At 37.3% G+C, this 15,406-nt stretch overlaps 2 protein-coding genes across 3 annotated transcripts; one reads left to right on the top strand and one right to left on the bottom strand.

Moving 5' to 3' along the window:
• Positions 1-4,982: 4,982 nt before the first annotated feature.
• On the top strand, positions 4,983-7,712 carry LOC104242280 (pentatricopeptide repeat-containing protein At5g66520). Its single transcript, XM_009797310.2, has 2 exons — positions 4,983-7,163; positions 7,295-7,712. The coding sequence occupies exon 1, from the start codon at positions 5,242-5,244 to the stop codon at positions 7,126-7,128; it is 1,887 nt and encodes a 628-aa protein (XP_009795612.2). The 5' UTR covers positions 4,983-5,241; the 3' UTR covers positions 7,129-7,163; positions 7,295-7,712.
• Positions 7,713-8,103: 391 nt separating this feature from the next.
• On the bottom strand, positions 8,104-14,789 carry LOC104242279 (probable protein phosphatase 2C 59). 2 transcript variants are annotated; one of them, XM_009797309.2, is made up of 9 exons: positions 14,675-14,789; positions 14,379-14,553; positions 13,304-13,431; positions 10,657-10,755; positions 10,407-10,565; positions 9,293-9,379; positions 9,113-9,204; positions 8,643-8,717; positions 8,104-8,502 (listed from the first exon to the last, which is right to left on the bottom strand). In XM_009797309.2, exons 2-9 carry the CDS (start codon positions 14,459-14,461, stop codon positions 8,344-8,346), a joined length of 882 nt encoding a protein of 293 aa, XP_009795611.1. In that variant the 5' UTR covers positions 14,462-14,553; positions 14,675-14,789; the 3' UTR covers positions 8,104-8,343. The 2 variants fall into 2 exon arrangements, with proteins under 2 accessions (XP_009795611.1, XP_070016156.1); XM_070160055.1 differs by having other exon boundaries at positions 14,379-14,573; positions 14,675-14,732.
• Positions 14,790-15,406: the final 617 nt, after the last annotated feature.

Genomic DNA, 15,406 nt, shown 5'->3' on the forward strand with positions numbered 1-15,406 from the left:
GCAAAACATCCTAACTCGTGCCAAATGATGAGTCACAACTTGCAAGGCAAAATGGAGTATTCTTAAATTCCCAGCCCAGGGTTACAATTAATCCTATGGAAATACACACGAGTTAGGCAGTCTTCATCTATAATCGCACCTTCGAGTCCCGTATATCTTTCTGTTTCAGGAAAAGGGCCAAAGTAAAAGAAATAAACAAGTGCTCGAGGCTTCATACTTCACCGCTCAAACACTTAGGGGACTACATATTGTACACAGATACGTGTAGAAGTGCAGATACGAATATCGAACAAAAGTCGGCCACAAAGAGACAAGTGTTGAGTAAAAGTTACGAAGTCTTCAGCATTCATGAGAATAACAGAGTCATCTCTCAAAACTCATAAACAAAGTCACCTCTCAAACCCTTCTTAATATATAAAGATAGGGTCATGACTATGTACTGAAACAGGTTATGAAGAAAAACCTTGTTTATTCTATGTTATGTACAAATCTGTTACAAGAAAAACAGTTACGAGAAAGTTGTAGATGTATTGTAATACATGTAATAGTCAAACACTTGTTAAAGTTTATGAATAAAAACTTGCCAAAGTTGTTTCATACAAAACGTGTGTATTCCTATTTCTTTCATCGTATTATAACACCATTATGAAGTTGAGACGTCTTCTTCATTAAGTGTCGATAAAATAAAAGGGCCCTCTTTTATAAGCCTCATGTTGATAATCCATGAGAAGAATCATAAAGCATTTTAAAAGGATAAAAATGCTAAGCTATTCTATAAGTCCTAGATAAATGGGCAAGAATAAAATATACAGAAGTACCAACAAAAACTTCTTAATATAAAAGATCAAGTACGAACTTAGTTAGCAAAATATTTGTTTTTTACAAATGCCCCATTATGATAACTGGGGACTTCATCAAAAGATCCCTTAAAGTTGCCAAGGGATAACACCACCAAGTAATAAAAACAAAAACAGCAATTTCATTTTCAGCTAGTCACTGAAGGGTTTGGAACATCAGAAGTTTCACCCTCGGGAGCAGGAATTGCAACCCCAATTGCTGCAGTAGCCACTTCTTCATTCAAAAGCTCTTCCGTTCCAGGAGCTTCAAGTACAGGAGAAGGAGTATCAGTAGATTGTTGACTTTTCTCGATGGTATCTACGACTTTGGCCAGTTCAGACTGCAAGTCAAAGCCTTCCCGAGCAGCTTCTATCAAAGCATCACGACGAGATTTTAGGAAAGCCCAACTCACCTCTATGTTGAAGTTCTCCTCCAGAAGTCCATATTCCTTTTCCCACATAACAAGATCATTTTTCAAGATTTGGTGCTCAGCTAAATGGGAATCAAGGGAAGCTTCAAAAGAGGCATGAGAACTCTTCAAAGCATGAATCTCGTCAGAGGAGGTCTGTAAGTCAGCTTGAGCTTGAGTCAAGCTTTGCACTAACTCTCCTGCATACTCTTCTTTCCTAGCCAAAAGTGCCTTAACTCCCTAACTTCTTCACTAGCCTTTGATAATTGTTCTGACAAAGAGCATTCCAAAAGCTCTTTGTCTCTTTTAAATTGGCTTGAAGAAGACCTTGGCAGTTGCCAGTTCAGAAGTCAAACCACGGTTTTGCTGCTCCAGGAGGTTTTTATTTTCTTGCAACTCCTCTATGGTCCCTTGAACATTCTCAAACTGTTCTTTCCAATTGGCTGCTTCAAGCTGGGCTCCCCTGGCTATTTCTGCGGCCTCGTGAACAGTTTTTTCAGACTTACGGGCTTTTCTTTCCAAAAGGGAAATTCTTCCCATTAATTCCGTACCAATGAGGTTATCCTACAGAGACAACTCATAGAAATGAGGGATTGAAGATAATAAAAAAAACTTGTTGGTAAGAATAGGAAAAATACCTTCAAAGTAGAATGAACTATGTCATTCATCAGAGTCAAGCAGCTATGGCTCTCCATCTTCTTCTTCTCAATATCTCCAATTAGGGGCTCGAGCCAAACATCGGCTCTACCAGTCTTTCTCAAGAGGCTATGGTTGGCAGGAACTTCAAGAGTAACACTTCTCATAGTCATACTTCCACTGCTATAACCCGTCTCTGTATGATGAACAGAGGGAAGAGGAGCAATGGAAGGAATGGAAGGAGAAGATGTAGAAACAGGAATGGAAGGAGAAGATGTAGAAACCAACGCGGGAACGGACATAGGAGCGGTAGAAACTGGCAAAAGAACAGAAGTCGTCAAAACTGGTAAAGAAATACTTACGGTTGGCAGTGGAATGGAGGAAATAGGAACGAATGAGGAAAGAGGAGCTTCATCAAAAATAGGGCCGAGCTCGCCACTCTCGAAACCACTATAAAAAAGATGCTGAATTGACTAATTATTATCTATTGGTTCGATGTCCTCGTCAGAATGAATCAAAACAGGCTCGGTGGTTGAGGTTCGAGCAGGAGTGTCTTCAATTTCATCATCAATGATTATTCGCCTCCTGACCCTTGGCCTGGTAATTAGGGAGGTACCCTCCTCTTCCTCAGAACTTTCTTTTATAGCTTTCCTTTTTGGCAGCAAGGCTCGAGCCTTATCCAAATCAAGAGCAGCATTAGCAGACATGCGAATGGCCATAGCTACTTCAACCGTCATTCCTCTAACGCCAAATCCTGATTAAAGGAAGGATATACATGATCAAAATTTAGGAAAAAATGCTTAATATGTGAAAGAAAAAAAACATATAAAAAGGGGCATACCATGTGTTTTCACCTTCCAGTCATGTAAGGAAGAAATCGATTTCCAAGTTCTTTTCTCCCTAGAAGCAATCTTCAAAATTGAGTCTACCCAACCACGGAAGTTGGGAATAGGTTCCACATCTCCCATGGTTGCTATAAAAAACCAAGAAGAGACGAGGTTAAAAACAAATTTCTTTTGAAATTCTCAAAAGTAGGTACGGTAAGTAAAAGGAAACCTACGTGCAAAATTCCACTTCTCAGGGAAGGGAGTATTTGTTTCGCCAATCAAGTCCACCGTACGAACAGCAACGTAACGGATATACCATCCACGATCTTTGACATCTTCAGGATTTACCAGAACTTTTTTGCTCCTTGCAGTTAAGGTAAAAACCCCATGGCGTATTAAGTTAGGGTGGTATAAATGAATGAGGTGAGAGAAGGTGAAATTGACATTGGCTTTGGAAGATAAGTATCTCAAGCAAGCCACTGTTCTCCACACTTGGGGACCGATTTGGGCCAAACAAATTGTAAAGAAACGGCAAAAATCAAGAATAACTGGGTCAATCGGAGGATTAAAACCTAAAGTGAAGGGGTAAGTATAAACAAAAGAATACCCACTTCTAAAGGAGGAAATTCTCTGATTTGGGGAAGGAATTGACATTCGAAGACTATCCTTCCAGTTACAATCTCTTCTTATGGTGGGGATTGTAAGCTCGGTTACTATTGTAGGATAAGTATCGGCTTTTTCCAAATTTGCAATTTGCTTTTGAAGAGACGTTTTGTCACTTTCAAAAGACAAAACCCAATCGCTGGGAACTATCTCATTAACTAAGGGTTCTTGAGAAGAATCAAGAATTTCTCTACTTCTAGAAGAGGGGGCCTTTGGGATAGAACTCCTTGAAGAAGAACCAGAGGAGCCGCCTCGAGTAGATTCTAACCCTGTTCGAAGCCTACCTCCTCCGCCTCTTCTGTGTCTAACAGGGGCGTTGGGGAATTGGTCTAGAATCGGAACTTTTTTACGGTTAGGGTTTGAAGATGACATTGTTAGGAAGGATAAGTCGAAAGAAAGTAGAAATAAAGAAGAAAATGTTTGCTGAAGATTTGTGAAGAAGACAAAGGAAGAAAAAGTTATATATATAATGGGAACCATCAAACTTAGAAGTGTAATGATGGAAAGCCTATAATAAAGGCAACTATCACTTCGTGAATAGTGAGAATGAAGAAATCTTGAAAAAGGGTGTAAATAGCAGAATCAATCAGAAAATGACACCTGGGCAGAACATTAAATGGAAAAGACGACTGAGGCGTTAATACTGTCATAAGCATTAATTGTGGCGAAAATTCCTTTTTTATGAAGATCCACTTCCCAATTATTTAATTGATAAATAAATGGAAAGTGGGGGGACTATCTGTATTGGGAAAAAACTGAGTTTATATTAAAGATGACGTGGCATGACACGTGGTTTGGTTAAATGGTCAAAGCGCAACAATTGACTAAGAGGCATGGATGGAGACAGCCACGGGAAGAGGAATTTAAATAGGCACGAGACGAAGTGCAGATACGAGTCTCGTACCAATTCAAGTCATTTAAAGCCAACGGATTAGAAGGCATTAAAGACAAAGATCTGATGACAGAAAGGAGTCCAAATTCATTATTAAATACCTGATACGTTAGAAAATTGGTATTTAATAGGAATGATTATATAACGGCTTATTTAATATCATTTATTACTCATAATTATATCATTAAAGCTGAGGCTTCATTTCTTTACCTAGAATTACCTATAAAAGGAAGAAGTATCATCATTTGTAAGGACACGGAGTACTATTGGGAACTTATTGAAATACAAAACTATTTGCTGCTTTACCATCATTCTCCAAAGTATTTTATTTTCGTCTCCTGATTATCAGTAATCCGAATTTCTTTTTAGTTTTGACCAAAGACTCAGATTTTTGGTTAAACAAGTTACTTGTTACGATTCAAATAAGGAAATTTTTTATAACTCCTTAATATTACAAATTCTTGCTGGAAAATTATTATAATTCCTTAATATTACAAATTCTTACAGGAAAAATTTAATAGTCAAAGTAGTTAATTTTACAATATTAGAGAAAATAATTAAATGACCATTTTGTTTAATGTGAACTCTACTTTTAAAGGGTAAGAAAGACAGAACGACATCGTCGGAACCTTGTTTGGTACTCATCAAAGACGCGACAATGATGTGTTGGCATGAGCACTAGTTTAGTACTAGAGGGAGCTAGATATCATCCAATGCTCAACTTAGTACTCCATAGTTTTTAAAGAACATTATACTCCAAGCAACATAAAGTACATAAAATTACAAGGATAAATGAACATCTCACATTACTCGCAAGTCTCAAATTAGACGTTGAGCTCTATAGATTACACTAGGCATGTTTGTCCTATAGTCTATAGATATAAAGAACTTCCTTAGCTTATCTTAGAAATATTGGATTCTCGTCAGTGTATTTTCTCTGTGGCACAAAGTTGTCATCATAATTAGCTAATTATAACATGCAATATGGCCTCTATCCTTCATGTCATTCCTACCCCACAATCTTCAGCATCACCCAAAACCAACACTCTAGGTACGCCCTTAAGGGCTTACCATCATGCTCAACAATGTCTGAACTCAAGCAATTCCACGCCCAAATTATCAAACTAGGCCTGTCGTGTGACAATGACGCAATGGGTCGAGTCATTAAGTTCTGTACCACTCTTGAATCAGGTGATTTAAACTACGCCCTCCAAATGTTCGATAAATTGCCTAACCCAGACACTTTCATCTACAACACTATCATTCGAGGTTACTTGCAATTTCAACTGCTGAAAGAATCTGTTCTTTTTTACTCCCATATGTTAGAGCGTTCAGTTAGCCCCAATAATTTCACGTTCCCTCTTGTTATCAGAGCATGTTGTATAGACAATGCTGTGGAAGAAGGAAAGCAAATTCATGGTCATGTGATAAAATTTGGTTTTGGGTTCGATAAGTTTTCTCAGAACAATTTGATTCATATGTATGTAAATTTTCATTTCTTGGAGGAAGCTAAATGGGTGTTGGATCATATGTATGAGAAAGATGATGTTTCTTGGACCACATTGATTAGTGGGTATGCTCAATTGGGGTATCTTGCTGAAGCTTTTCGAGTGTTTGATTCAATTGCGGAGAAAAGTTCTGTTTGTTGGAATGCTATGATATCAGCTTATGTGCACAACAACCAGTTTCACCAGGCATTTGCTTTGTTTGAAAGAATGATGTCTGAGGATGTTGGCATTGATAAATTTATTGCTGCAAGCATGTTATCGGCTTGTACACGACTCGGAGCGTTGAAGCAAGGTGAGTGGATAGTTGAACAGGTCAAGAAGAGTAGGATTGATTTGGACTCCAAGCTGGCTACTAGTATTATCGATATGTATTGCAAATGTGGTTGCTTGGATAAGGCTCTTCAGTTCTTTAAAGGGTTGCCAAGAAAAGGAATTTCTTCATGGAATTGTATGATTGGAGGGTTGGCGATGCACGGGAAAGGTGAGGCTGCAATTGAGCTTTTGAAGGAAATGGAGAGTGAGAGGGTAGCTCCAGATTATATCACGTTCGTGAATTTACTTAGTGCTTGTGCTCACTCAGGATTGATTGAAGAAGGAAAACACTATTTTCATTATATGAAAGAAGAGTATGGCATTGAACCTGGCATGGAGCACTACGGTTGCTTAGTTGATTTGCTTGGAAGAGCTGGATTACTGGAAGAAGCAAGAAAGATCATAAAAGAAATGCCTATGAGTGCCGATGTAGGTGTATTGGGTGCTCTTCTTGGTGCATGTAGGATTCACAAGAACATAGAGCTGGGGGAGATAATAGGGAAGCAGGTGATTGAACTGGAACCCCAAAACAGTGGCCGGTATGTGGTGTTAGCTAATTTATATGCTTATGCTGGTAGATGGGAAGATGTTGCCAATATAAGGAAGTTGATGAATGACAGGGGAGTGAAAAAGGCCCCTGGCTTCTCTGTGGTTGAATTGGAAGGCGTTGTTAGCGAGTTCATTGCAGGAGGAAGGACTCATCCTCAAGCCAAAGAGATATATGCCAAAGTAAATGAAATGTTGGATTGTATTAAATCTGCAGGCTATGTCCCAGATTCTGATGGACTACAACAGGATATTGATGAGGAGGAAAGAGAAAATCCTTTGTATTATCATAGTGAGAAATTGGCTATTGCTTTTGGGTTGTTGAAGACTAAACCTGGGGCAGTTCTTCGCATCACAAAGAATTTGCGTGTCTGCAAAGATTGTCATCAGGCAAGCAAGTTAATCTCAAAGGTTTATGATCGTGAAATTATCGTCAGAGATAGGAACAGGTTTCATCATTTTAAAGATGGAGAATGTTCTTGTAAAGATTACTGGTAAAAAGATGGTGGAAATTGATGCAACGATCAAGAGAAGTATATCCTTCTTGTCTTACTCTTCACATATAGATAAAACATTGATTTTGTTATATATGCTGTAGACTCTTGGTTGAAAATGATTGCTTATTCTCCCTCAATTTGCATTTGATGAGATGGGTGCCTTGCAGCCTTGTTCAAATGTGAGAACCCTGCTGAGCTTGTCAAATGTGAGCAGTTGTCTTCGTTGAGAATAAAACACAGAAGATGCAAATATAGAGCTCTCAATTTGGTGCAGAACAGAAGTATGAGTTTGTACAAGTATTATGATACTTCAAAAAATCCAGGCAATATAGTTGCAACCAATTGGTCAACAGAAGATGTCTTCGTACAGCAGCCAGAAGCATTAAAATGGACGTCGAAATGAATGCTACAGGAAGAGGAAAAAACAACCAAACATTGTATAACTTATGCTAGCTTCTATGTGGAGATTATTTTTTCTCCTTCTTTTAACCAAACAATGTATAAAGTTATCAATATTTTCCAGAAACCAAACTTGTACCTTTCGATAAATGCATGAACCATCCAATATATATTGGCAATTTATTACCTTGTCAAATTTGTCCTGTGTATAATGTTGTTTAACTTGTCAATTCAAGTACTATATCTCACTTTAGAGATTTGAGGGAATAGTCACGTAATTCGAATTACATAGCACAATGGCACAATGGTTTAACATTGCTTATCATGAAAAGCAAGCCATGATGTGACACAGTAACAACTACTACACTTCAATCCCGAGCAGGAAACACGTGCCAAGGAGGGAACATGGCATGGTGAGAACTCATCATAAATTTACTAGTTTTACACAAGCTGTCAACCTACAACACAACTGAATCAAAATGCAATAACATGAAAACTACAAGAAAACAGAGTAAAGATAATTGGAAGAGTTTCACCATTCTAGATTCATTCTCAGCAAGCTACAGTATGCAACAGGTAAGTGGAAGCGTACTGTTAAATTGAACATAAAACAGCAACAAATTGCGGATTGACTGTGTCAGATTCACTCTTGAACATTTCTTACAAGTTAGAGAAGCTGGAGTTTGACAATGTCTTCTAAAGGTTTCTTACATCACAATCGCATAAGTCTATCTATTTTCAATATTTACGTAATGTCCTATAGTTTTTCTTGTCTTCTATTACCACGGATTAGAAGTGGCAATTGAGCAATTACTTCTTAAGCCGAGACACCATGAGAGGAACCCTCTTGGTTACCCAGAAAACGGACAACCACAATGGTGATGTTATCTGCACTTCCTCTTTGATATGCTTCCTGCATCAGCCTCTTTGCTGCTTCCTCAGGATCTTGGATCGGCTTAACCATCGACACAGCCTCCTACAAATTTATGTGCAACGATCAGGTTGACTATAAACTGCTAGATATTTAAAGTAGAACCTTGGTATTTAATGGTTGTGTAGCTCAGAAAGAATGCTGGTTTCTTGATTCTTTCAAGAAAAAAGGGAATAAGTATGAACCTCATTCGTCACAACATCCCAGAGTCCATCACTTGCGAGGATAAGAAATTCAAGAGAGCCATCAACCTTTTCTTCCTGTATTTTTTACAGAAAATCAGGCCCACAAATACACCAAAAATATTAGGTATATAAGATGGGAAAAAGCAGTAAAAATTCAATTGAAGTATCTTCTAAGAGACATGCTATCAGCTGCTATCCAAAAGTTACACAGGTCATAAAATTATTATGAGATGGGCAAAAGCAATCAAGCAGCAAAAGTTTGTTGTCTGAAAAAGGTAGGGAGTATTCCAGAATTCAATAAGGACCAACTTTTGAATAGTTTCAGAAATCTACCAAAATATACATCTAGGTAATAGGTTCAAAAATACAAGTGCACATACATAGAACATTTGATATACAGCTCAAAAACATGAACAACCCTATGTTGCCGTATTCAACTATTGAAAGAATAAACAAGTTCTTCAAGTTACCTGTATTTCTGGATCAGCAACAACATATTGCTTTAAAAGTCTATCGCCAAACGCACGGGAAACAGCAAGTACACCTCCAACTCTCCAGGTACCTGCACACCATATGTTATGTTTGAACTGCATGCCTTTTAGAACCATTTCAACTGACTAACACAGGACTAAACAACATGAAGGGCTTACCTGCCCACATCACAAAACCTCCAGCATCTTCAATGCGCTGTCGCTCATCTGTTTGGTCAGGCTTGTGGTCTCGAGAAACAGCAATAGCTGAGAATGAAATTAGCATACTCTATTAGGTGACACAGCAAAACTACAGGGTCATATTTAATTTATAATAAAAACTATACCCTACTGTAACAAACGTTAAAACAGGCAAACTAAATGTAATTAGTACATTTGCCAAAACAGTATAGCAGGAATATACACTTGAATATTACTAGATCAACTTAGCAAGTAATATACAACAAAGATATTGGTTAGTAGTTGAACAAGGAAGAAAATGAAATGAACTATCACAAAGTGTGGTATTTAAAAGTGCTGACATGACATTTTCCCTATTCCCACAAAATTTCAGGAAATACCATCAATATGCAGATGTACTTCCTTTTATTTTATTCCATTCGCTCTAGAATGAAAAGTAAAGTATCCTCATGTTTTTATTTTATTCCATTCGCTCTTAACTTCAGTGAGCACTGAGCAGTGATATTTCACTTTTATACCGCAACATAAAGAACTAGTCATTGTAGTGTTAGGACCGAGTAATTAGAAACTAAGTTGCTCGGACTCTTCACTTTTAGTGCCGCACGTGTCGACACGACATGAGTGTTGGATCCGTACCAGATCTAGTCAATCGATTTTGGGTACTTTGATCAAAATCGACGAAGAAATTCGAGACAATACAACGATTTTTCAAATCAAAACAAAAGCTATGGTGAAATTGAACAAAATGGAATACCATGTATATAGAAATTTTTATGTCAATCCTTTTCCTTTTATCTCCTTCTCGGATTCTCCTCTTGATCAATATTTTTTCCTTATCGGAATACCTTGTAAGTTTTTCACATAATGTCTAACAATGTAGACATATTTTTATAACTCTATTTTCAGATATTTGAGTTATTTTTAGCCAAATCCCCGCATCCATATCGAACACCCACACCCGAGTCTGAGCAACTTAGATTAGAAAAGTAAAATCCAAAAAAGCATAATAAACCCCGTTAGCGCCTTTGGGCTGAAATACCCAAAGCAGGAGCCAAAAATCAAAAGAGAAATACCCATATCAACTAAGCCTTACCTGTGCCTCCCCTGCAGATAACAGCTCTGGAATCACCAACATTTGCAACCAGTAAACGATCACCTACAAGGATGGCAGTGGAAGCAGTCGATCCAGCATCTTTGTGCTGATTGTTTTCTGATTTCAGAAATTCAGAGTCTGTATGGCTGTATGCATCGGCTACAAAAGCAAATATATGAATAGAAGAGATATTGATAAGTTGTTTCTGAAAATGAACACAGCAACTATACTTCACACTATGTCATTATACCTATTGCTGATTTGGTGTCTGATATAAATTTTGGATGCCTTATCAGGTTGCTGAAAAGATTGTGTTTCACATATTCTGCGGCCCGAGCACCCCCATGACCTGAAATGAGAAATGCAGGTAAAACTACCCAATTGGAAGGCATGTAACCAACTTGGCATGAAATGGGAACTATCTGTTAATTCGAATTTAAGCAGAATGAAGAAATAAAAATAACGAGGTGGTGAATATAATGTTATAGGTATCATCATCCAATCCCTGTTATGTTACAACTCATATGTCAATAGAGCTCCCTCAGCTTCCTGCAGCATATGAAGCATGCCTAACCATTGAGCGGTAACAAGGATACGGAAAATGATGCACATTTGCTGTACTCTAGGTACCATGCCATCACTAGGAACTAACAAAAGCACGTGCAAATTTCTCTAAACTTGGGAAGATTGACTGAGACACAAAAAGACCTTTCATAATAGTGATTCGACTATCACAGATTTGAGATTACTCCAGCCTGGACAGAATTACCGGTAAGAGGCAACTATAGCAGAAATTTGTCTAGGAGTGAGATCACAGAGAAGTTAAACAGGATATGGAGATCCAATCAGAATAAGTAGCCTCCTTTTTCTTCTCTTTATCCTTCTTTATTTTGTTTTAACCTCCCAACCCCCCTCCAAAAGAAAGATGTCTTTTGCCTCAGATTCTTTCCAGCCTCAGTTATTTGTTTCCCTTCTTCTTTCCTGACCTGCTGCTCCAGTGCATTACTTGCCGCCATCCAATCCACCTGTTCTTTGATATATTCCTTTCTTTACAGTGTCTCGGCATCATCCACCAGCACAGTTGGAGGACCATTGACTATGAGAGCCTCCAACAAAAAGAATCCCTATTGTCTGAGCGTGTTAGAAGAAACCTTTTTATTTCTTATTCAGGAAGAGTGTAGAAGCGGAAAAAGAATACTTAGTATGATCAAACTTTTGTCAAACACATCCGATGTGTCATGGGTATCACATCTAGTACTACATGCCTACACTCTGTTTGTTGTTGGCATGTCTGACACATGTGATACATGTTTCATAAGATGACTTTTTCCGTAGTGGGATGCAATTAAAATATTCATTAAATAAGCTCAAACTTTTTGAAGTATCAAACATTTTAATTGACATACCTGTCCTTTCATTGATTCATACTAGTGAATATTAAATGACAATGTCTATGTTTACCAATATATGCATGTACGTCCAAGTATTTTTCAAGTGGATCTTTATGCTATTTAACGGATTACCAACCAATAACCAAAAATTCCTTGACAATAATCGTGTCCTTATTCTTTCTAGTGCTACCCAGATGATAACAGATTAACAGTTGGTGAGAAAGAAATCAATGTCGAGTAGAAACAGGAGAAACACAGAGGAGATGGAGTTCTCAAGCAGAAGCACTAATCCACAGCCAAAATATTGGCTTTAGCACCTGCTTTTCTATTTGAACCTCAACATATGCTTTTCATCTTTCTTATGCTAGAACGCCTAAAATTCAGTTATATTAATTTTTGCTCTCCAGTTCATTAACTCTCACTCTCTTGGGTTACCACCAATAATAACGCCTCAACTTCAAGCAAGTTTGAGTCTCCTCAATGTCCATGTCGCTCCATATAGACACATCTCAGTCCAATAATATAAAATTTAGTTTCTGTAGCACTACTAGAAGTTAATACACATTTTCTATAAACATATAAGTCATTGACAAGACTAAACGGCTTCTTGCAAATATTGGACCTGAAGCAAAGGTACTAGCATCACTAACCACTATTGGAAAATCAGACATTGTTTCAAATGCAAGCAAAATTCATGCAATGAGGTGTGCTCAAACAGGTAGACTCATGTGGTGCGCTAGAACATTGAACACAGTGCTCAAATACATACAGAAAGATGGGAAAAAGATGAAAAGGGAGAAGAAACAGGAACCATCCAAACACCCAGCTGACTAATACTCTAGACAACAATTCGTGGGTTTCTCAGAAAGAACTAAAAGTAGGGAACAGAGGGACACAGGACACATGGGCTGTAACCAAGCTAAGCCATTGACCGGAAACTGCTCTAAATGGATGACTGTTAAAGTAAGGCCAGTGTCTCAATAGAGGAAGAGCAGCATTGACTGAAAATATGGAGAGCACTCTCAGGCATGATAGTTACCAAATATTTACATGTTAACTGACCATTCAGGCACTTCTTTAGAGATGTGTGCATACACTCGTGGAATGTTAGCCCACTGAAATAGGAAGGTACTTCGCTCACTAATTGGAAGAGGTTTTAAATGAAGAATGAAGATTAGATAATTCTTAATTCCAGCAGATAATTTAAAAGTAATGTTTGTAGAAAAAAATGGCAGCAATCCTTAGCCCTCACCGCCAAAACCAATAAAAACGGAACATACAAACTGTAAGGATCTATAGAGTATCGAATAGCAGTAATCTGACAGCAAAATTCCAGACGAATTTATGGTCACCTGATTGAGATAATGAATGTCTTGCTACGTGTAAAAGCTTAAATGACATTAAGTTCTAAAACATATAAACAAATCAAGATCTGTATTTTTCTCGTTTTTTCTAGTTCGGGAACTTTATTCCAGTCAGGTGGGGGAAACAGAGTAGAAGAGTTACCATCAAACACTCCAAAGAGACCAACTACCTCTCCTTCTACACCATCAATTCTTGTCTCATAGAAATCCTCCATGGAAGACCTTTTTCCCGGGGAGCTAGCGTATCCATAGCTGAACTTCCCATTCTGACTGCAACGCATAGCATCTGTTAGACTACGGCTTTGCAACTTTTTCTGTCTTATATAAAACTTCATTAAAGCTTAATTAATCACAATGAAACCACTTTGAATTCTACTATTTAGGGATTTCTGGACAAGATGATATGCAGACAAAAAACAGAAAGAATATAATAATCACATGAACCTGATCAAACACAACTACAAATAATCTGAATAACCATAAAATCAAGTAGCAACTTAGGCAAGGATTTCCTTATATTTCTGAATTTATGACCAAAGAATAATCCTTTCCATGAAAGACACTTTGAATATTCTTTTCAATAGCAAATATGAGTCCTGCGATGCTTATTTGCATAAATTTCTATGTCAAACATCCATCAACTAATTCAAGTAAGAGCCGACCCATGATAAAGATTGCGCATTCATTCACAAAAACAACTCATAATCACATTCCAGTTGTCTGAGCATATCCAAACTCAATCCACATATCTAATCTAGTCGGATCCAGCAAGTAGAGAACCAATTTCAACCCAATGGAAAATTCATCTGGTTAAGACACCTAAAACAAGCATCTACATCATGAGGCGCGGTTACCCAACACCCAAGGAAGCAATTTTATAAACTAAGCTCCATCATATGAGAAAAAGGATTCTAACAAATGTCAGGAACATTGGAAAAAAGGAATTACATACAGAATTTCAGAAAAGACCTAATGAAAAGCAGCCCACATAATTTTCTTGACAATCCAATTAACATACATGAAGAATTTAGCACAAGTAAATAAATGGTTAGGTTCTATTTTCACAGAACCACCTTTCTGTATGACCATTCTCTACCTTTATATGCATAATATCCCAATCTAATTAATAAAAATCATTACTTTATAAAAAGAAATGCATAAAAATCGTTAGTTTACCAAAAAAATATAGCAGTACATAAATCAATGAGGGGAATCACCTTAGACCACCACCACTAACGGGCGCATCATCAGCATGAACTTGATTAGAAGATGATGATAATACTGAATTCAAATACCCCATTACTGTAACTCCTCTGAATTGATTTTACCCAATATGCAATTGCTTAATTATCACCAAAAATCCAAACTTTCATTTCAAGATTTGCAATTGAGCTGCCAAGAAAATGTCAGATCTAATGTTGAGCTCAGAATCAATCATGAAAATTCATGTAATTTAAATATGATAATATGTGTTGCAACATATGTGTTAGCATAATGAAATGAGAGAAATTACCTAGTGAAAAAGAATCAAATGAGGGAAATAACTCATTAGAGAAAGAGGAAGAGGAAAATGGACAAGAAAGAAACAAAAGTGTGAGGTGGGGTTGTTAATTTTCTGCTAATGAATTAGGTAAATGATTGTAATTATGGACAATAGGACTAAATTAATTATGTCAATGACAAGATTTGGGTGGTTAATTTTACCTGAAATAATCAAGAAAAGAATATGTTTTGAAATTATTGTTGGGGTTTTTTTTTTTTTTGGGGGGGGGGGAGGGGGGAAGGAGGAGGGGGGTTGTTGGTGGTGATGTCAAAGATTGGGGGACCAACCTATGAGGCCATGACCGAAAAATGAGGTAAGCTAAAGATAGAGAATTGGTCAAAAGACAAGAAAACTTGTCCAAATGAAACTTCCCTTAAGGTTGCCCAACACTTGGCAATGCATAGACTACTGAGGTGTGTAAAACTTTAAAATCTATTACTTTCAATATTAATATTGTATGTATCACTAATTCAATCATTGATCCTCATGAATAGTTTTGAGTTTTATATTTTTCGTGGTTAGTATTTTATGAATTAAATGTATTTGGTTGAGGAACGATGATGCTAATATGCATGTTCGATTATACAGGGTTAGACATTATTTGAAATAATCATATTCGATTGAAGGTGTACATAGTACATATCAAAATAAAATGAGAAAATATTGCTTGAAATGATTTGATAATGTCCTATATCAACATCG

The sequence above is a fragment of the Nicotiana sylvestris genome, chromosome 10 (genome assembly GCF_000393655.2).
Source record: "Nicotiana sylvestris chromosome 10, ASM39365v2, whole genome shotgun sequence".
In the NCBI taxonomy this organism is placed as follows: domain Eukaryota; kingdom Viridiplantae; phylum Streptophyta; class Magnoliopsida; order Solanales; family Solanaceae; genus Nicotiana; species Nicotiana sylvestris.